General features: G+C 37.4%; 2 protein-coding genes across 4 annotated transcripts in view; one reads left to right on the forward strand and one right to left on the reverse strand.

Annotated features, from left to right (window-relative positions):
* The window catches only part of sccpdhb (saccharopine dehydrogenase b), a 38128-nt gene that overhangs the window by 8383 nt on the left and 8317 nt on the right, over positions 1-21428 (reverse strand). The gene's annotated exons all lie outside the window — the stretch shown is intronic.
* Positions 1421-21133, forward strand: snap25a (synaptosome associated protein 25a). Of its 2 annotated transcripts, none has more exons than XM_077742232.1 (8): positions 1421-1609; positions 9356-9499; positions 10972-11013; positions 12711-12759; positions 15200-15317; positions 17905-18024; positions 18649-18793; positions 19551-21133. In XM_077742232.1, exons 2-8 carry the CDS (start codon positions 9428-9430, stop codon positions 19617-19619), a joined length of 615 nt encoding a protein of 204 aa, XP_077598358.1. In that variant the 5' UTR covers positions 1421-1609; positions 9356-9427; the 3' UTR covers positions 19620-21133. The 2 variants fall into 2 exon arrangements, with proteins under 2 accessions (XP_077598358.1, XP_077598351.1); XM_077742225.1 differs by lacking the exon at positions 15200-15317 and adding an exon at positions 15584-15701 and having other exon boundaries at positions 1426-1609.

Here is a 21428-nt window from a genome sequence, read left to right on the forward strand (position 1 = left end):
ATATTCAATAAAGTACTAGTATGAGCTATCAGATATTATTAAATATATATTTTTTAAATCAATCTTTGAAATTCAGACTTTAGAAGCCTAACCCGTTAGTAGATAAAATATATAGTATAATTACTGGTTCTAAAGTGTTTTGCATCACCCCAAATGTCCAAGATATGTTACATGAAATAAGATACACAAAAATAAGACAACAATTAAACATTTTCTATTCCGGAATTAGTTTCATACTGTATAATATTGCTATTCTCCTTGCTACTTCCGTTTTGATGTATTTAATATGCAGCTTTAAGATAAATGTATGATTTAAATTATGACAAAAATGTTATTGTACTTGCTCAATCCTCACATTATTTATTGTAATAATCTGTAATATTTATTTATTATCACCAGTTCAAATATATTTAATTAGATGCTGGATTGATGACGATAGATTTGTAGGGTAGCAGATGAACATATGCACACATGGTAAATAAATTGCTTACTATTTTGTAATGTTTTATATTGGCATACTTCTCAATATACATACAAAAGCCTTGATGAATTAAAAAATTAAGAATAGACAAATAAAGAGATTAAATAAAGAGATTTTAAAGTATTCTACTGCTTCCAAACACTATCAGTTTGGTTTTGTTTGAATAATGACGAGACAATAAATGGTAGTAGATACATACAAATGTAATTTCTGTATATAGATCCATTCTTGTGAGTTCCTCCTGATTGTGTGAGAGGTGGGATAAACAGGGGTCTGATTATTGCTAAAACACTAAATTTAACGATAGCGAATGACTTTGGCACAGTGCTCTGAACTGCTGCATCTGCTTGATACAAAATGGTAGCAGTTTTATTTCAGTGCTGAACTTATACCATTAATTACTTGCACTATTTCTTGTTTTTGTACTTTATAACTTTGGCTTTGGGTGTGGGTTTGAAATGATTGCCAGCTATGTTTATATGTAGCCAAAACACTGAATAGTGAGATTTACCACATGCACAAAAATTAGGAGTTGGCAGGGTTCCAAGGAATATGTAAATAACTTGATTTATCAATGGGAAGTGATCCATAGATCCCTGAAAATCAACAAGAAAGGGGGATCCATGCCCCAATATAAAGAAGAAATTACTGAAAAATCAACAGTAAATAGCCTAAAATACCCCCCAACTGACTCAAATTGTGCCATTGACTACCATAGGCATGAAATCCATTTAAAGTGGGAGGGATGGTTGCAAATGAAGGAAGGATGAAAAGAGCTCCCCTTTTATAAATCACCATTTCAAGATGCTACGTGCATCGCACCAGGATAAACAATACAATATATATTTTTAAAAATATAATAATTCCACTGCATGATTTTTATTGATTAAACGCAGCTGACGTCAGACTCTACGGCTACGCCATCTTTGACTAGAGCTGCACTGCTTTCCATCATTGAAGAAGTGAGGAAGACTCGGCGCAGTGCCTTTGCAGCATCGCCGTCACAGCGAGAGCACACACACATACACACGCACATTCACACACAGGGGGTGGGGGGCTGCTGGTCCCAAAAAAAAAGCGAGCGCATTTCCTCCAGTGCTGACTGCAGGCCGACGACAACAACCTCGGGTAAGTCTGCTCCCTTTTTTTCTCTCTTTTACGCGCAATTTGCACATTGAAAATCAGATGCTTATTTTTGGCTGGTGAATAAACAGTGGCGTTTGCCGGTGGTTCTAAGATGTACGACTAGAGCATTTTGGCTTATTTTCGGCAGGGTGCGCGTGAGGAATGAACAGTGCGTGACCTCCCGAGCGCAAACGCGCATCGAGTTGGATGGATGGCGGTGCGCAATAATGCGTCGATGTAAAGTGGGCGTTTTCACTGTTCAGGACCACGGATAGCGACGCAGCACGGTTGATTGTCAGAAGAAAATTGAACGAATGGGAGAAAATCCAGCATGTCAGATGTGCTCATGTTTTCTCCGAGCGACTCATGACTCGGGGGGTTTGAATCCACAGCGGGTACAGCGATGCCGGTGTCGCATCAAGATGGTGAATTGACGTCGCCAGCGTCTGAGCACAGAGCCGTTTTTGGGGGGTGGTGGATGGGTGAAAATAGTGCGTGCAAGGTGATTGCGGCGGATGTGTTATAGTAAAGTACGCCATGCATGCGTGGGGAAGTTAACGGGTGGAGGGTAGCCCTTCTAAACAGAAAGGAGGGGCTTGTGTGGGTGGCGGAGTTTGGGATATATGTGCGCCGTGACACCCCCTGACGTTTGTCGCCATCAATGAAGCCGCCACGCCACATGTGTTTGGTCAATTAACGCGCTGCGGATGAGGCACCAAGGAAATAAAATCACTGCAGTGCACGTCACATGTTCAAAGTTATGGGTCACTGATGGGCCACTGTTGCATAGGGTGCGCCCCCCATACAATAGATAGGTGGATTAGATAGTTGAAGAGATGGATGGGTGGATGGATGGGTGGATGATAGATGGATGGATGGGTAGATGGGTGGATGGATGGATGGATGGAAGGAAGGAAGGATGGGGGATGGATAGATGGATGGATGGATGGATGGATGGATGGAGGGATGGATGGCTGGATGGGTGGATGGGTGGTGGATGGATGGGTGGATGGAAGGACGGGTGGATGGATTTATGGATGGATATGGATGGATGGAGGGATGGAGGGATGAAGGGATGGAGGATGGATGGACAGGGGGGTGTATTGGTGGATGGGTGGACGGATAGGTAGATGGATAGGATGATAGATGGATGGGTGGATGGGTGGATGGATAGGTGGATAGATGGATGGGTGGGTAGATGGATGGGTGGATGGTGGATGGACGGACGGATGGATGGACAGAGGGGGGGTGTATTGGTGGATGGGTGGATACATAGATGGTTGGATGGATGTGTGGATGGGTTGATGGAAAGAAAGAAAGCAAAGAAAGAAAGAAAGCAAGAAAGAAAGAAGGCAAAGAAAGCAAGAAAGAAAGATCGATGAAAGAGAAAGAAAGAAGGATGTGGAAAGAAAAGAGAAAAAACAAAAGACATGACATGTCGTGACTCAGACTGATTGAATATTTGGCACCGCAGTCAAGTATGAGGAGTCTGTTTGCATGGCCTTGCGCTTACACCAATGGCGATAAAAGACCGTAACCGGGGGGTTAGGATGCTGTGGTTGTCATGACTGCTATGCCAACCATATCACGTTATGCAGCTTGCAGCGTTTGAACGAGAGACAGAGGAGGGTGGGAGGTGTGATGGGAGGAGTGTGGGCCTATTGAGCACATTGAGAAGGGGCCACTGCCCGGATGAATGGTGACTCACTGATATATGTTATCACAGTAAGTTCACTTCTCAGAAATGCCCTGGTACTATTAAATGCTTATTGTACTGCTACTGAAATCAAACCTGGATGTAAAAACAATATAATTGAGGCTGCTCAATATATGACAGCGTAGCTCTGTTAACTTTTGGTGCAGGATGTTGAATATTTCATGACATGCAATAAAACGTTTGCTATTCTGAGTGGATGATTCAGCTATCAATATCCAACACTTTTGTTTTTGTATTTTTGGATCAATGTTTACTTTTCAATGGAATAACAAACTACCTAAAAAATTAAATGTGATTGGGATTCTATTTCTAGCACAGGTTGAAAAGGTGACACCTTCAAAGTATACTGTATGTAAACAATCATTTATTCATGTACCATGATTCCCAAAGCAGGCAGAGGGGGTGCACAAATTGCTTTTAAACCTTGGCAGAGGTCTACATTTCACAGACTGCCTTGCTAGTCTATCGCTGTAAAAGCAGTTTTAATATTGAATTAGATATGCAATGCAGCTAAATTATTAATGTAAATGTTACTTGTCATTGATTTTATTGCATTCCAACGCCAGGTTCTGTTTAGGTATTGTTTTTCCTTTTGCATAATGGATGGACTATTTTGCATGAGCATCTTTTTCACTCTTGCTGTGTTGAAAGCAGCATATGCGTTTCTGACTATACAGATGCTAAAGGTGAAAAAAAGGTGAGCAAACAATCTTCTGAATGAAATGCATATTCTTTCACTATTCACACAGCCGTTATTTTAAAATATCAACAATTCACTCTCAGACAATACTGCATTCACGAGACAGTTACCCATGAACAAGGGGAAATACCAATGAAAAAAATGCCTCAGGCCAATTTCCTAAATGTCTCATAAGAGATAATGAATAAAGCATTGTTTTTCAATTCATTCAAATGCTAACAACAGATCCAAAATGTTACTAGATGCACATGCAGAACTGATTCAGGAAGAGAGACTTGTTGCTGTTTCGTTTTTTTTTTTTTCTTAACAATTATAGCAAACGCGCGTCATTGCAAGAGCCAGACGGTCTTGTCAGTAGCTGTTGCACCTCTGTGACTGTCAGCTGCAGTTGTGATGAGTAGAGAGTGACAAGAGTGACACTGTATCAAGAAGATGCGAGTACTAAGATGTGTCAATGTAAGTGATTGAAATGATAATGATAAGAATGTTTTGGATGTGTTGCTGGAGTAATTTCTTTTTGTACTGTATGATGGTTTTGCCTTGAAGTCAGATATTTGTTATCATGGCAATATGGTATGTTTTTTCATGCCAGAAATGAGTAAAAGACTGAATTAACAGCATGTTCAAATTCTTCAAATAAAATCAAATTCACATCACCGTCAGTTTTCACATTTTTGTTCAATTGAATTAATTGTTTATTATGTCAGTGCAGAGTCGCGCTAATGTAACTTTAAATTATTGTAGACAATGAAACAGAAGACCATTCTGTGTATGAAATGTATAATGTGATAATTTAAAGAAGCCAAATTGTAACTTTTTGAGTATGTGTTAACTGTCCTATAGCCTGGGCAAACGTAATTGCTTTTTAATGTTTATGTTTTTATGACTTCCCAAATACTTAACAGGCTTTAAAGTGGCTTAGGAATTAAGTCACCAAAACATCCAGTTGAGTTGTGATAAAAATCGGCCAATTTACTGACTGTGGGTTATTTATTTAATTTTGTCGCTCATCAATTATGTTCTCTTCTAGATGTTCCAGAAGGATAATGAAAAGCGTCAATATTGATTAAGCCTATATCGATTAAGCCTATATAGATTTATTTTTTTGCTGATGCGCTTCTAAAACAGGAATAATTTTCCCGTGCTCTAAACTTTTTTCATCTTGCAGATGAATTAAAAATGCATTACGGTGCACAATATCTTTTGCATATCTCTAACTTTTGTGTTATCATAAAAAAGATGCATAGACTGTACACACAAAAATCATTCCGTTGATATTTGGTCATATACTAATTTCAGTCACCTTTTAAAGCATTATAGTGTACCTAAATAACAAGTGATGAGAAATATTTGGCAAATAAAGAACAATTGTATCTTACAAGGATTTCAAATATTTAAGCTTGGTTAGAATGCCAATGATTCAAATGTCCAATAATTTATACATATATATAAATTTCATCTTAATTTTAATATCATAAAGGAGGGGGAATGCAGTTTACTTCACTTGCGTATTAATTTCTCTGTTATCCTTCATATTCTTGTCATTACCTGTGCGCACATGTGTCTGTGAGAGAAGAATAAAGGATGGGGATCATGGGTTCTTTGGTCAATAATGTATGGCAGTCTCTGTAGAGCGGCCCGCTGTGATGTTGCCCTTGCACTTAATTCCAACTTTTTTTCTGGAGAGAGAATTCCAGCCATAGTGACACCAAGGGAGTATTGTGTCATGTTACATTACTATTATTATTCAACTTTGCAAATGTTGCATTATATTAATACTACATAATGTTAGAATTTGCTGCAAATACTTTCACTAGACCAAAACACATATAGTTGAAAGATATCATTGATTCTAAGTGCAGTATAAGCTTGCAAATGGCTGTTCAGTATCAATTCCATAAGTCATATGGTCAGCCTACAATGGCACCATATAGTTGGAGAGAGTGGAAGAAAAATATTAATATACATGGAATTGTGTGTTGGAGAAAGTCAGTGCAGAAAAGGTAAAATGTAATTGGACAAGGACTGGGTGGAAGTAAGGGCATAGTGACAATATTGTTGCTATGGTAATATGCTTGCTGCTGCTCCAGATATTGCAAAACATGATGAATGATAGCTAAGGACTCATAAATGTTGTTTTAGTATACTCTTTTTGTGGGTAGTATTGCTAAGTCGTTATTTAAGATCCAATTAAAGGATGATCAGTTTTAATCCAATAATTGCCTTAAAACATCAGGTCTTCACCACATATGCCATTCATCACTCATAGTAGCTCTTCTCGAGTGCCATAAATTAAATCTCAACACTAACCAGCTAACCACAGCTGAAGAGCGTATTCGAGCTATGAAGTGAACACGGACACACCTGCACATTCAGATAGGTTACAGTAGCTTTGTTTTTAGAGCCAAGTCGTGTATGTATTTTGAAAAAAAATGGTACATCGTACTTTCCCTTTGAGTGTTGTGTACTTAATTGCCGTGCTGTTGACTTGGTTACCATTCTCTGCCACGTCTCTTTAGAAATTGTGATTAGAAGGTTGGGGAGAACAGTGCGTCATCAACTTTTGTATGGGAAAATGTGCAGTTACATACTTCAAATGCAGGCTGGTTAGCCATGCCTAGAGCATTTGGTTCTGTCTCAAAAATAGAACTGAAACCTTCAAGAGCATGAAAACCCCAGTGTTAGTACGCTAAATTAAACCAGGGCTTAGGTTTTAAAGGGAAAACAGGGGCTAATCATTATTTGTTTACAAAAGGTTGAAGCAAAGGGGACAGCGAGCTTGTCAAAAGCTGCACAAAAATGACCTACAATAAAAGAGAGTTAGAATTTGGAGCAGGAGCGGCATTTTCTACTGTATCACCTCAGAAACCCACTTACTTAAGTATAAGCATCATTCATTCATTCATTTCTGAACCACAAGGGTTTCAGGTATTATTGGAGCCTATCCCAGCTAACTACACGCAAACTGCAGTGAGGACCAACCTGGGATCAAGCCCACCATCCTAGAACTGTGCGACCAATGCGCTTACCACTCGTCCACCTTATAAGCATCACATTTTCAATAATGTTTAGAAATCACATTTTCACTTAAGTGCAGCTTTCACACAAAGAGACCATCTGCATCCTCCCTCCTTCTTGCTAATGTCACAATGAAATTTCCTGAATACGGGATGAATAAAGTTATCCAATCCAATTAAATCCTATAACACCTCTATGCTGCTGCTGATTAGGCGATAGGACAGCTTAGTAGGATCTAGGCAAGGATGATAATCTTTAAAAGCTCCAGACTACTGAGGGACTGTTTGATATCCTCAGTTTCAGTCTGCAGAAGGTGCCCACCTTGTGGACTACCTGTGTGTAGCTCCAGTTTTTTTACCTAGGTCTACAATGTCTTGTGTGTCTGTCTTGCTACTGGCACCAAGAAATTTCCCAAATACAGGATGAAATAAAGTTCTAACCTAACCTAGTTCATGCGTTGGACCAGTTGCCCACTTGAATTGAAGGAAATTGATAAGACTTTAAAAAATCCTTTGCCAAAAACTTCTCAATAGCGCACACTTGGATATTAAAATCCCTAACAAGAATAACACAGGAATACATCAACATAATTTTCTCAATAAGATAAATTATTCAAAAAGTAGTTAAATGACTGTACACTGTTTTAAAGCAATCCACCTTAAACAAATGTGTTTCAAAGCTAGATTAGATATAGTGTGAAAGTTATTAAATGCATTAAGCGTGTCACAGAACAAATACAATTTGTAAATCAAGAAAACTATAAAGTACGTACTGATCTTTGCATTGAATATATAACTACAGTTTTTGCATTTGTTGTTAAAACATAAACAGATCAAGAGGAGTTGCATCCCCGGAAAATTAAATGCTGAGGAAGTCTAGAGTGCAAAATGTGATGTTTGTAATTGAGCCATAAAGTAAAAGGTCAGTGTGGCCTGTTAAAACTTAATTGCTCGAATTTGGTTACATAAAGCAGGAGGGAGGCAATAATCTGTCTCCCTTCGGCAAGGGGCCTCGAAGTCTGCTGTAAATCGTCCTTGATTTGGATGCCAAGCACTGCGGTTCGCTGTCCACGTTTGAGATTTATGTAAGCCAACATGGCTGCTGCTGGCGAGCGGTGCAGCAGTGCGAGACGAAAGGTGGGTAGGAAGGGAAAAAAATTAGGGCAGGATAGAGCTGAAATAACATTAAAAATCGTATAAAATAAAATGTATACACAATCCACAGGTTTTTTTAAATTCATCTGTGACATGACGCAAAGTGAAATAACTGCAACACAAAGCAGAAGGATGGATTCTCTGCTGTGGGAAGATTTCTTCTGGTCTCCAATGTTATTAGCTGGTGTCCTTCAAGAGTTATTTGGTTTCGCCAATGGTTAAATTATAGTGGCTGAATGTTTGTGGCTGTGGACAGGTGTCTTTTAAAGGATTTTCTATTTTTGGTTTCTTTGGACTGCATCTATTCATGAGTCATTATAAAGATCAATTTTGGTCCAAAAGCAACGATGTGCACATCATCAAGCGATGTTAGGACTCTGCAGATTTCTCAGCTTTGTTAAACTGAATAGTGATTGACTGCATGTGTTCTGGGACACTCCGCACAGTGCATAGTTATACAAAATCAAGATTTGAAATAGATTTGTTGAAGAAAGAGATCCCCAAATTGGAAGGAACATTGTGTTTGGATTGACATCACTCTAAAAAAAATATTATTTAAAAAATAATAAAGAGATAAAATGAGGATGTTCCTACATCATGATAATAAGAAAACACCCTGCATTTTATTTACACTGATCTTTTTTGTGCCTCTTTATGAACCAGATGCTTGTGGCCTTTTCACTTCCCGCAGACTTTAAAAAATGGCAAATATTTTAAATACAAATACTAAACAATCGTAGATTTGTACATACTGAAACTGATAAATGGAAAATGTTTTTTAATAAAGTTACCTCAACACTATTTGCATGTATAAAAGACCAATGAATCAAACACAAATTAGTGTAATGTATATCATTAGTCAATTAGCAATGGTAAGTACATGTCTGTGGTTTGAGTCCTCTCTGTGGCTAGTCCTCTCCTTTATGGTTTACAGCCGTACTTCTGCGCCTGACACTGGTAAACAATCTTACATACTGCATTTTCTACATGATCATCTACTGTAGCATTCCCATTATTGTGAAGTGCAGAGAGCTTAGCCAAAAATAACTAGCACCAAAGCCTCTTTCAGTCAGTTATTTTTCTATTTTGCTTGATAAACTAAAATTTCTCATGCCTCAGACCCAACAGATCATAACACAACTATTTTGTCTGTTTTCTAGCTCTTCCCGGATTCCTTCTAGGATCAATTCTTCCCTGTTGGAGACCCTCTCCACCCCCCACACCCAACAGCCATGGCAGATGATGCGGATATGCGCAATGAGCTGTCAGATATGCAGCAACGGGCTGACCAGCTTGCCGATGAGGTAAGATTGATTATCAGCATTCTTTGATGGAGAGGTATACCTATCCTATCCTAGTTTGTAAAAAAAAAATGGACACATCACTGAGGACACCACCCAATGTTAACTTTTAAACTTGAAGTTCGCTTTTTACTGGTCAAGGACACCGCCATGAGAGCCACAGTGTTTTTAAGAGTTTTTGGGTTCTCTATGTCAGATTATTACAGTGAAAACGAATGTGCTAACTGTGCATTCAGATTTACGGGACTTGATTTTAATAAACAATTACGTTAGGCCATGGTGCCAAAACACACAAATAGCCAAATTGTTATTTGGCTATTTATCTGTTTTTCCAGAAAATTTGATGAAGCACAACACAAGTACTGGAGTTCTACGGTCACCAATGTAAAAAAAACTCTAAATTAGGTCATCCAGCGTTGCCATGACAATGTCATGCCTTATTGCCCCCCCCCCCCCCCCACATCATCAAAGTGGAACATAAAAAATATCACATTACTGTCTGAGTTTGTAAAATTTAGTTTGAAGATGCCCTTGTCATTTATGTTTTTTTTAAACAAAGATGAGAGATTATTTTAATATTCATGGGTCAAATATTAATTTATAAGCTTGACCTTGTGAGTGTCTGAATGTGGGTGTTTGTTCCAACAGAGCAAGAAAAGACCTCAGTAAGAGCCTGAAGCAGGCCACCACTCCCCCACTTTCACATATGACTCACACTGATAAACATGGACAGAATATTAAATATTTTCAAGAATAGCACAAAATGGTGGCATCATGATGATGAATATTTTAAGCTTCAGTTGCTCTTTCACCTAGAGAGCACATGTTAGAAAAAAAATCCATATGCTGCGTATTTCCACTTATTTCTTGATGTTGTCATTGCAATCATCAACAGGGGGAACAAACAGGAAACCCAGCAGGGTAAAGCTAGGACATTGTAAGACGGAGATGTCACTGAGTATCCCTGCCGGGCGACTGTGTTGCCTCTCACTTCTTAGGAATTCAAGCGTGTAGTGTGTCAATGACAGTATGTGAAATGAAACCACACTGGGGAAAGCAAATGTATTTTCATGGCACAACTACAAGATAGGGTTCAAAGTCCTTTACAGAACAAGAAAATCAATATAAAAACATACAATTGGAAATTTGAGCAATAGCTACAGTTATGACTACACCGAAGTAACAATCACACTTTTTTACCCTGATTTAAACAAGCTACATTTTTCAGTAGTACATGTACAACTCTTGATGACATTATACTACATGTCTACCATCATCCTTTTAATCCAATAACTTCTGAATACTCGAAATATTTGTCTCAATTACGACCTTGAAAGTGTGTGTCCTTTTTGAACTAAAAAACTGTTGTTTAATAATCATTTTGGTTTTGTATGACATACAAGAAGTCAGATTTTATTTGTTGTTTTTTTTTTACTATGATATTTGACCATTTTTTTTTCCATTCTATCCTACAGTCACTGGAAAGCACCCGTCGTATGCTGCAGCTGGTGGAAGAGGTAAAATCTGCTTTATCACTTTTTTTACAATAGGTTTATCATGCTTCCCTGAATAAAGTTAAACTACAGCTCTGGGCTGCAAATTCTTAAATTGTTTTTTAATTGTCTGCTCATTAGGAAAAATTAAGAGAGCATTTGTGCAAACAATTATTTGTTCATGCAACATTCATGCCTTGAAATTACACTGGCTCGGAGTGACACAGCAGTAAATTAGGAAAGGACAGTGAATTCCCGAAGGCAGATGCAGATAAGTAAAGTGAAGTGAAGGAAGATTGATGAGGGTTAGAGATATGGGCTTTTAGGAAAGGATTTCAAGGTCATATTGATCATTTGTCTATATTTAAACATCTTATCTTATTATAAAAATAGTATATTCTGTAATATGTAGCCATTATTCCTTCATTAATTTTCTGAACAACTTTGTTATTTACTTTAGCGCAAGAGGGTGCTGGAGCCTATTCCAGCTAAAAAAAATTAATGAAAAAAACTACAACGTTTCATCATTAGGTGAGCTTTCTTATAGGAGTCCCCCGAGAGGTATAATTCCTCTACTTTGGGATTTCTCCTGTGTAGACTTGCTGAATTACAGAATAATTTATATGCCAATGTTCCCTTATTGGATCCCTTCTCGCCTCTCAGACATCAATATGGCTTTCGTCCCAAATTGCTGAGATGGCTGATGGGGGGGGGGGTTATTGCAATGCTAGATTACTACTATAGTGTATATACACCAACACCGTATAATCATATTTATGCCTATCAGGCAAAGCCAGGTGCTACCAACAAATACGTTGCTCTAGGATTTCTAAACAGCAAGCTGTAAAACGGATTGTGGAGAAATGGGTTTCAGTCTTTTCCCTTGCAGAAATATTATTTTAAAAACATGAAGTCGGCCCAAAATTATTCCAAAAACTAATTTTTTACACCATGAACAAATTCTGGTTCGAGTGATGCACATAAAAGTAATGTAATGTTTTTAATTGCATAGTTTTTATGACTTTTCTCCAAATATTACTTAAATCTTCTGCAAACAAATGTGCTCACACAAACTTTTTGTCGCAAAAAGTTGATGCCCTCGAAACCAAACAACTTCCAGTTCATGTTAGATATTAAACCTTAATCCTAACCCTAACTCTAACCCTAACGGCGACCATATTCTAAACACTTTTGCCTCAATCTGAAGGACATTGCACTGGTATTTATCCAAAATGAATCAATGGCAAGCAATGGATTGTACCGTTGTAGTAACAAAGCCCCAATGGTTTAGCAACCGTAACTAACAAGGAACAGAACTTTTGCGACCAATCAGTTGCATGCCAACACTTGAGTCTGGTTACCAAGGTAACTCTTACGAGACGTCAATCACAAGTCACTCGACGCTGGAGTAAAGCATGTTACAATTGTTCATTTGAAGGTTTAATAAGATTGGTGAGCAGTTTCAGTACTTGGAAGAGTATCCTCGTGTGCAATAGCCGCAGAAACATAATTGGCAATTTCCTATCCTGCTCTAAAAAGTAGCAAAGAAAAATGGTCAGGGCACAAAGGGGAAAATGGAATGTAGGATTATACCAGAAAATATCTTTCAGTTCCCACTAACTCACCATGGCGATATAGCCTCATTACTGACCTCTACTGCATTTATTTTTTTCTGTTCCTACCTCACTCTACCTTCCTACTTGTCTGTCCTTGGGGAGTAGAGCAAAGATGCCGGCATTAGGACTTTGGTCATGTTGGATGAACAAGGAGGTAAGTGTGAAAGCAGGCAGTACACTGTTAAAGTATAATTTAGATAAAAATGATACAATTCTCTAACTACAGTCACATAACACTAACACATTTACTGATTAACTGATGTAATTTATATGGAGGAATGTAATGTTTACCAAAAAGACTGTTTATGAAAAGTTTCTTGATGCATTTAACTGTATTTTAACTAATTCAGTTTATCCCCTTCATGCATTCTTTTTGCCTATAATTTTGGTTACGGTGGTTTCTTTGCTCAAAGCAATTCTCATTTCCAGCTTCTTTTAATCTTGATTTTTTTTTGTAGCAATTGTCTTTGAAAGTTTGCTTTGCTAATTGCTGGCACTTTTTTTTCCTTTTTATTTTCCATTTACCAAAACAAACAGCAGCTGGACATGATGAATGTGCCAGAACACTCATAATACAAGCCGACCACCACAGTGACAACAACCTGTGTCTTAACATCATAATGTATTTTTTTTTACTCTAAAATGAACTTGAGTATTTTGGGGCAAGAATACTTTTAAAAAAATCAGTATTACAAGTATAAAATTGTAAGTGGTTTTGGTGAAATTGTATTTTGTTGCTCTTCTTCTAGTTTAAAATAAAAGCAGTTGAAATACTGAAAATCGGTCTGAGATAGGTTCAAATGCCCTGTCATTACAGATTCATAAAGAATGGTTGAAGATAAACGATCGATTTAGCTGGTAATGACAAAATATTCCCACATAGCCAACCCATTCACTGCTTTGCAAAATCCCTGGTTATATGCAGCTTGCCTCAGAGTATATTGAAAGCATGACAAAGCATTTCTTAGCTCCGGTATGGGTACAAGGCTTGAGCTTCCCTGAAATGCTTGTAAAACATTTTACATGCCCCGTGAAAGACCATTAATTGCACCAACAGGGACATAAATAATGGTATTGGTCCTCTGACCGTCGGTTTGTGTCATCCATCACCCACGGGACTGCAGAACCTTTACAGCAGCTGACTTAACAGCTTTCGTGCAACACTCTTAACAAGCGTAACATGCTTTCGTCTATTGCATGTCAAAACATTGAATCACTTAAAAGTCAGCTGTGCTTAACTGCAGCACACCCTTGACCCTGATGAGGACAAGCACTATAAAAAATAAATAAAAAAACGGAGGTACTACTTCATATGTTTGCACAACAACCAGGAATTTTACAACTCTGAATACAAGTAATTGATGATTATGCTTCATAATTCACATGCTGTCTTTAATCACTGGTAGCTTGGAATTCTTTGCTATAAACAGTCACCAAACTACCATCCACCACATCAGCATGAGCAAGGACCATTAAGAAAGTGCCTTGACAACAGAACAACATGGGGAGTTTTTGGGGTTGAGGGAGGACAGTTGTGTCATTGCAAAAATAACATTAAATAATAATCATATTTGACGCAAAAAAATTACTCAATATTCGATTAGTTGACCTTCAAAGTAGAAATGTAATAAATTGATTTTTTAAATGGCTATTAGACTTGAAAATAGTACATGATAAATGTGATTATTGTGCCTCAAATTTGAGATACAAGATGATCCGCCTAAGAAAAAGCAACCTAACATAGATATTACAGTGAGTGTTTTTTTTAAACACAAGAAAAATGGGAAATTATGTTCACTGCTTTCATTTACTGAAAAAAAATATAACATTGTCATTTGGTTAATGTTTTTTTTAATTACAATCCTGAAAATTGTAGATTGTTTATTTAAAATTAATTTTCTAATGTACAGTATATCAATGGTTGAATGTACGTGTTTCCAATTTAATATTATTGTACCAAACTAAAATATTTAAATGTAGTCAAACTTTAAATGCGTAGGTAGCACAAATATTCTAGAAAAAACAAGACATTATTGCAATGTATTATTATAAGAATACAACAAAGCACAATTAAGCTTAAAAGAAAAGTTTCTAAGAAAAGCTATCTAATCAAAAGTTTGACCTAAAATTGCATTGCAATATTATTTTCTTTTTTAAATAAAACAAATGTATTAAGCCAAACCAATTAACAGTTTTTTACTGACATTTTCAACTCCACCAATAGCAGTAAAGTTAGTAAATTACATGAAAATTACTAACTGGAGAAGAATGATAATTACTTCTCGGGGAACCACAAAGAGAAAACTATTATTAATGGTGACCATGTGTTCTGCATCCACAAATTGCCTCATCTTTGGCATTGCTATTCCCATGAATGAATGGATCATCTAACTCAAGAAAAACACAATTTATCCGCCCAAAAAATGCAGTCCAACAATTGATTATGTCCTGAACCAATTACTACGACTGTCTCCCCATTGACAGATATAGACACATTAACCCAGCTGAATCAGTTGCTGCTCGTCATAAGTCATATTTGTGTCAATCAGCCAATGACATTCATTCCACTACTGTCATCCCTTTGTCCTGACCAGAGCAACTCGATCGTGTTGAAGATGGCATGAACCATATCAACCAAGACATGAAGGAAGCTGAGAAAAATTTAAAAGATTTAGGGAAATGCTGTGGGCTTTTCATATGTCCATGTAACAAGTAGGTACTGACAACGTGCCTCAAAGGTTGTCACATATGTGGTGGCGTCCAGTTTTTCCTCTTTTATTTTTTTTCTATTTTTGTTTTTATCCTTTTTTTGGGGGGGTCTTATTTTCTTTCGTCACAGTGAGTGTCTGAAGTTATTGTCTTCTCTCCTTTGTCTCTATCTTTCTATTCCTTTCTCTCTCAATCTCTCTTTTACTCTCTCTCTCTCTCTGTTCTCGTGCTTCGTTCTGTCGGGGGATAAATGACTTGCGTTTAATCAGAACAACTGGAGCGCATCGAGGAGGGAATGGACCAAATCAATAAGGACATGAAGGATGCAGAAAAGAATTTGAACGATCTAGGGAAATTCTGTGGTCTTTGCTCCTGTCCATGTAACAAGTAGGTGCTGCTTGCCTGCCTGCCTGCCATTACAAAAATCTCTCTCTAAGCACCAATGAAACTGCTGGCATGATTACAGCTGTCAGCTATTAGCCTGCTCTGCTCCAGCTGCAAAAAAAAAAGGCATCTGTGCCTTCCACATCCATACACATAAGAGGTCACAATGCCGTTCCAAAAGTCTTTCCAGAAACACAACAGGGCAATAAAATACCTGCAAAGGCCAAAACTCTAGTCATATCCTGCTAGTATAACCTCATGCAACAATACTTCTTTAATTATAAAATTGTTCCCTCTGTAAATGTAGGCATTAGTAGTTTTAATTGGATTATGCAGATCTACATAAGTGCAAATTAGACTTTTGACCGTTTCTTTTAATTGCTCAAAATAGGATGACATTTTTAGTAACCATTTGAAGAGGTACTTCATGTCAGTCAGCCAAAGTATTCCACCAATTGTCTTCTGTCTCAATTTCAGGCTATTCTTAACAGTACTTAATTATTTAAGGAATAGTTTTAACAGTCTGCACAGGTATGCAGAGTGATAAAAGCAGGCGACTTTTGCAATAGTTTAACCAGAAGAACAGAGCTAAAGCACTTTAGTACTCAGATAAATGAAATGTGTTGCACATAGAAATGGAGAGCTGAAATTAGTAGCAAAATGTCCAGGACAGCATTTGACCGTTTGAAGCTTCTATTCATTTGCATGATTTTCCACTCTAACAATCACTAGTTTCACCATTTTGCAGGCAACGAAACCACTATTTTTACATTCTCTTAAAGCCCTTTGCCACACACTACTAATAGAAAAATGACATGGAATGACTTGAGAGCATGACCCTTGGAATGCTCATGCATGCATGGCAATAGAACACATACTAGCATTGCTGCACGTGATGATGCTAAGAGAATGATATTGATGATGATAATATATCTGATGATGAATATTGTTTTATATACAGTTCAGGATAGAAAATGGTGGTGAGCGTCGGGTTGTTAGGTTATAGCCACGGTACGAACTGCTTCTACTCTTCTGGAAAGATTTTATAAGTTCTCTGTTATAAGACTCAACTAGTACAAACAGAAAGTACATATCAGCAGGTATTAGCAGCTGAGTGAATCCTTGCCTCAATCCACTTCTCATAATAAAAGTTAAATTCAATAAAAACTATAGTATACGGCAGACTACAACCAATGAACTTAACAGAAAAAAATGAACATTTGCCATCCCGCTTACTGAGGCAATGCTTCAATATCATTCCAAAATAACCCAGGCTGTGAAGTTTTAAGATGTAACGATAAAATGTATATATGTAGCTCAATCTGGGGTCCCAAATTTTAGCGTTTTAGATAAAATAGTGAATGACAAGATACAACACGTAAGGTACAAAAGCACTCAGATTGTGCATCTTGTTAGCACAGCTCTATTTGTAAGTCCACTCATCCTGTTGAGACAGACACAGGGTAAGCATAGATAACATTATCACATGCACCACTGCTAATTATGGCCAGTAAGCGTTTTCGATATTGACGACAGAGAACCAGTGGTAGCTTATGCATAAAAGGCCGAATATTGAGCTCCAAGAATAGTACGTATGACGACACGTGCCATTCCCTTGCCTTTTTCTTTACTTTCTTTATTTTGTTTTATTTCCATTCTTTTTCAAATTTGTGCTACACAATAATTGTTGTCCCCCACCCACCCCAGATAGTGTGACAGTCTTGTACCTTCTATGTTGTTTGTGTCCCGGGAGCTCATCCCTATCTGTTATCTGTAACGTTGGAATAATCCACCTTGAGATTGGGGAGGGATTGTTTTCTTTGCAACAACGTGGAGGTGCCAATGAGATAGTTATACCAGGTTGTTGCACTTAAAATGCATGCCATACAATACACAATTGCAGAATGCACTTAACAGGTCCTAATAGCATGTTACTTACACTTGCATAGTATCCCTTACATGCCTGCTATGCTTTGCTTGACTTAGTCTAGTCCCCACTATTACTCATATATGTATATGTATATATGTGCTGGTTGCATGAAAATAATTCATTTGATATTGACTGATATATATATCCACCCTCAAAGCTACGGCTCTCTGTGTTGATTTATTTGACTAATGGAAGCCAGCCTGGTTGAGGAAAATGATGGTGTACTCCATCGGACTATCAAGTAATCGTTGTATCTTAATGGCCTTTGCTGACCAGGATGAAAAGCGGAGCCAGCAAAGCCTGGGGAAACAATCAGGATGGGGTGGTGGCCAGCCAGCCAGCCCGTGTGGTGGATGAGCGTGAACAGATGGCCATTAGTGGTGGCTTTATTCGCAGGTAAGCGTCAAATAAGTAACAAATATTTCCGAGTATAGCTTTTTCTATAGCTCCCATTTAGGTCAGTGTATAACTACTCCTGCTAGTGTGTAAAAACAAGTAGTTGCAGACTGGAATAGTATTGCAAAAGCGGGACTATTTTGAGTGAAATAATATATTATGACCAAACTCTATATTATCTTCAGTATCGTTAGAATTTTAAATCAACAAGTTTTTATTGTAGAAATTATTAGCATTATTTGTAGTTACTACATAAAATCATACGTTCCACCTTTATATATCTATCCATTCTGAACGAAATTATCCTTGTCAGGGTTGCTCATCACTTTAGTAGTGGTTTTATACACATATTTTCGTTGAATTACAGAAAGAAAAGAATAACATAGAGTTAGATTGCCACAGGGTTTGGCCTTAAGCTGTACAGAGTGTTACAGATGAGAGGTTTATGATGATTACACGATGAAGGGAGACCCAAGGGGTAAACCAGGTTTTGTCAGGGTCTCAGTTGGTAAAGAGAGACAGTGACATATTAAACAGGTGAATTAACTATAAAGACTGCGTGCTTTCTTTTTGTTTTTATCTTTTTCATACTATATACAAAATGTGTATGTTCTTTATGCTCAGGGTAACGGACGATGCCCGAGAAAATGAGATGGACGAAAATTTGGAGCAGGTGGGAGGTATCATTGGAAACCTGCGTCACATGGCTGTGGACATGGGTAACGAGATCGATACCCAGAATCGCCAGATTGACAGGATCATGGAAAAGGTGAAGTACTGGTGGAAAACAATGTTTATGTCATGCTTGAAAACAAATGTATTGATCCTGGAACAATAATTATCACAATCACTTGAAGAGTTTGAGTTGAATTTGGTGCCAAAGTAAAGTAATTGTAGAAATGTTATTTAAATTTATGTCAGACTTACGATTAATAAAATTATCAAGGCACAGGAGACTGCCGCTATACATTTTCCCATGAAATTTGTATCAAATTCTGTTGTAAATAGTTTTAATTAATACTGTTGGTATTCATATGAGATACTGGCCATGTTGAGACTTTCAAATTCAAAGAAAGAACATGGGGCAACTTCCAAATGTCCCCTTCACAAGCATGGCAAGAAATGAAAATAATTTCCTCCCTACCTGCTGTTTCATTTGGCTGTTGGAAATATGGCGAGTGGGCAACAGACAACTTAATATGACAGAAAAATGAATGCATTTTTCATCCTCTTGCACTGACAAGCTGTTCAAAAATGATTGCCTTCCTTTCCTCAAAGTGTCCGAGAATGTTTCAGAGCAAAATTTCTGCAAACAGTGTTTTCAACAGCAACACGGTATTATTCTCATAAACCATAAGAGTCTGTTTTATGACAGAGACACTTTTGTAGTGTAGCTTTTCATTTCCTTTATTTAGCAAAGACACCTATTAAAGTCACATCGAGATGTTGTCAAAGTACTATTTGTGTCATTTACTGGAAGTGATAAACCACTACAAATCCTCTATGTGCTCTTTTCATTCACCCAGGCTGATTCCAACAAGACTAGGATTGACGAGGCCAACCAGAGGGCCACAAAGATGTTAGGCAGTGGCTAAGCACCCCAACCCTCTTGGCAAGCACGACCCGTCCCGGTGTACGGCGCCGCACGTTATGCCGACATGCTTTCATCATGATATTGACCTTCTAGGTTTGCACACATGCACATATCACCCCTGCCCTCATTATAAATGTCGTTCTGTATGTTGTTTGTCAAGCTTTTTCAAGATGATTGTCCTGGTAAAATGATAATTTCTTATACTCCGTACATCATTCTTTCCAAAGGTTGTATATAGTGCTGAGTTAATGGCGCTCTGGCTCACCAGTGAAGTTTTTATTCTCTTGATCTGAATATATGTATATGTATATCATATATTATTCTATATCACATATAATATATATATACATACACATAAATATTGAAGTATACTGCTATGGATGGCAAGTATATAAGAGAAATGCGATACAAGCTGTTTGAATTCTTCCTTTTTGATTATCTCAGTATTGTTGTAGTAACGGTTTAACGTACGCTACTATCACACTCCTTATTTTAGTGTTTTGTCACAGAAAAAGGGAGAAAACCGAGGGTAAGTCAGGATTTGCTGAGTTGAATACGATTGCAAACAGAAATTACAATCATACAAGGCAATTGTTGGATCATTTCCCTCCATTGCATTCATACTAAGTTTACTGTTTAAACAATGTGCAACTAGACTCTCTGTAGCTGTATTAGGCATTTGCATTCCAAGTGATGTGAATTGTGCGTCCTCTGCATGACAAATGGTAGATTTTAGTCTTCTAAATAAAACCTGTCTGAAAAAATATCAATAAAAAATAAAAAAGGATAACACGGCAGTAGCGACTTGACAAAACGCATGCTCAGTATTAGGACACTGTTGAACGTTCCATTCTTCCCTGCAAGTTTGCAATAGTGCCACTCTTTCTGTCTTGATATATTTACCGACTGTGACCATCTTGTTGTATAATAATGCAAAGGGATCAAAAATTTGAAATGAAGTTGACAACATATGAAGATTTGTGGTCGTATTGCAAAAAAAAAAAGACCTGTTTTCTAAACGATTATGCAGTTCTGTAATGAGAATGTTGATTAAGTGCTGAAAGAGGAGGACTGGTTGTGTACTGTAACATAGGTTTTGGATGCTCTGAAAAAAAATAAACGTTTGCAATGTAAAGCAAAGACGCATATTTCTGAGAGACCTTACTTTTATAAGAAGACTGTACCTGTAAGTTTATTCTCCCCGTGTGGTTTGTTATTGGTATATAAAAAAAAAATGACAATGTTGGCGACAACTATACAATGAAACAAAAAAAAAAAACACAAAGGGTTTTTGTTGCTTCTGTACTTTAGAGCTATGCATACCAAATCTCCAAAATGTCCCCTTAGTTAGAATAAGTCGATGAATTCCCTAAACCTGAATGACAATAGAATCAACTGTGAGATTGATGTCCTCAACGCATGTTATATTAAAAAACTCCCTCTCTGTATCTTGTCAGTGTGTAAAGTGGTGGACATTTTGTAGCTAGCTGAATTGATTAAAAGTAATCAACCCTATATGCGTTTGTCTTTATTCTTCTCGTTTATGTTATCAATAAATAAACAACAATGTCATTATAAAAACTGAAGAAATGAAGTTAAGACTAAAACATTATCTGATTGGGCCATATAAAATACCATTGTTAACCACCCTGCTGAATTCAAATGAATAAAAAAATTACTAAATACAGTGGTACCTCGAGATATGAGCTTAATGCATTCCGAGACTGAGCTCGTATGTCAATATTCACGTAGATATCTGCTCAAAATGTTTCCTCAAATTGCTCGTATGTCGGGGGCACTCGTATGTCGG

Source organism: Stigmatopora nigra, chromosome 2, assembly GCF_051989575.1.
Source record: "Stigmatopora nigra isolate UIUO_SnigA chromosome 2, RoL_Snig_1.1, whole genome shotgun sequence".
NCBI classification, from domain to species: Eukaryota; Metazoa; Chordata; class Actinopteri; order Syngnathiformes; family Syngnathidae; genus Stigmatopora; species Stigmatopora nigra.

Bases quoted from the DNA above. Each gene is read 5' to 3' on its own strand.
- snap25a (XM_077742232.1), top strand. From the start codon at position 9,428: ATGGCAGATGATGCGGATATGCGCAATGAGCTGTCAGATATGCAGCAA. The intron at 9,500-10,971 runs GTAAGATTGATT...TCTATCCTACAG, and splicing joins CTGACCAGCTTGCCGATGAG to TCACTGGAAAGCACCCGTCG. The intron at 11,014-12,710 runs GTAAAATCTGCT...CTTGGGGAGTAG, and splicing joins TGCTGCAGCTGGTGGAAGAG to AGCAAAGATGCCGGCATTAG.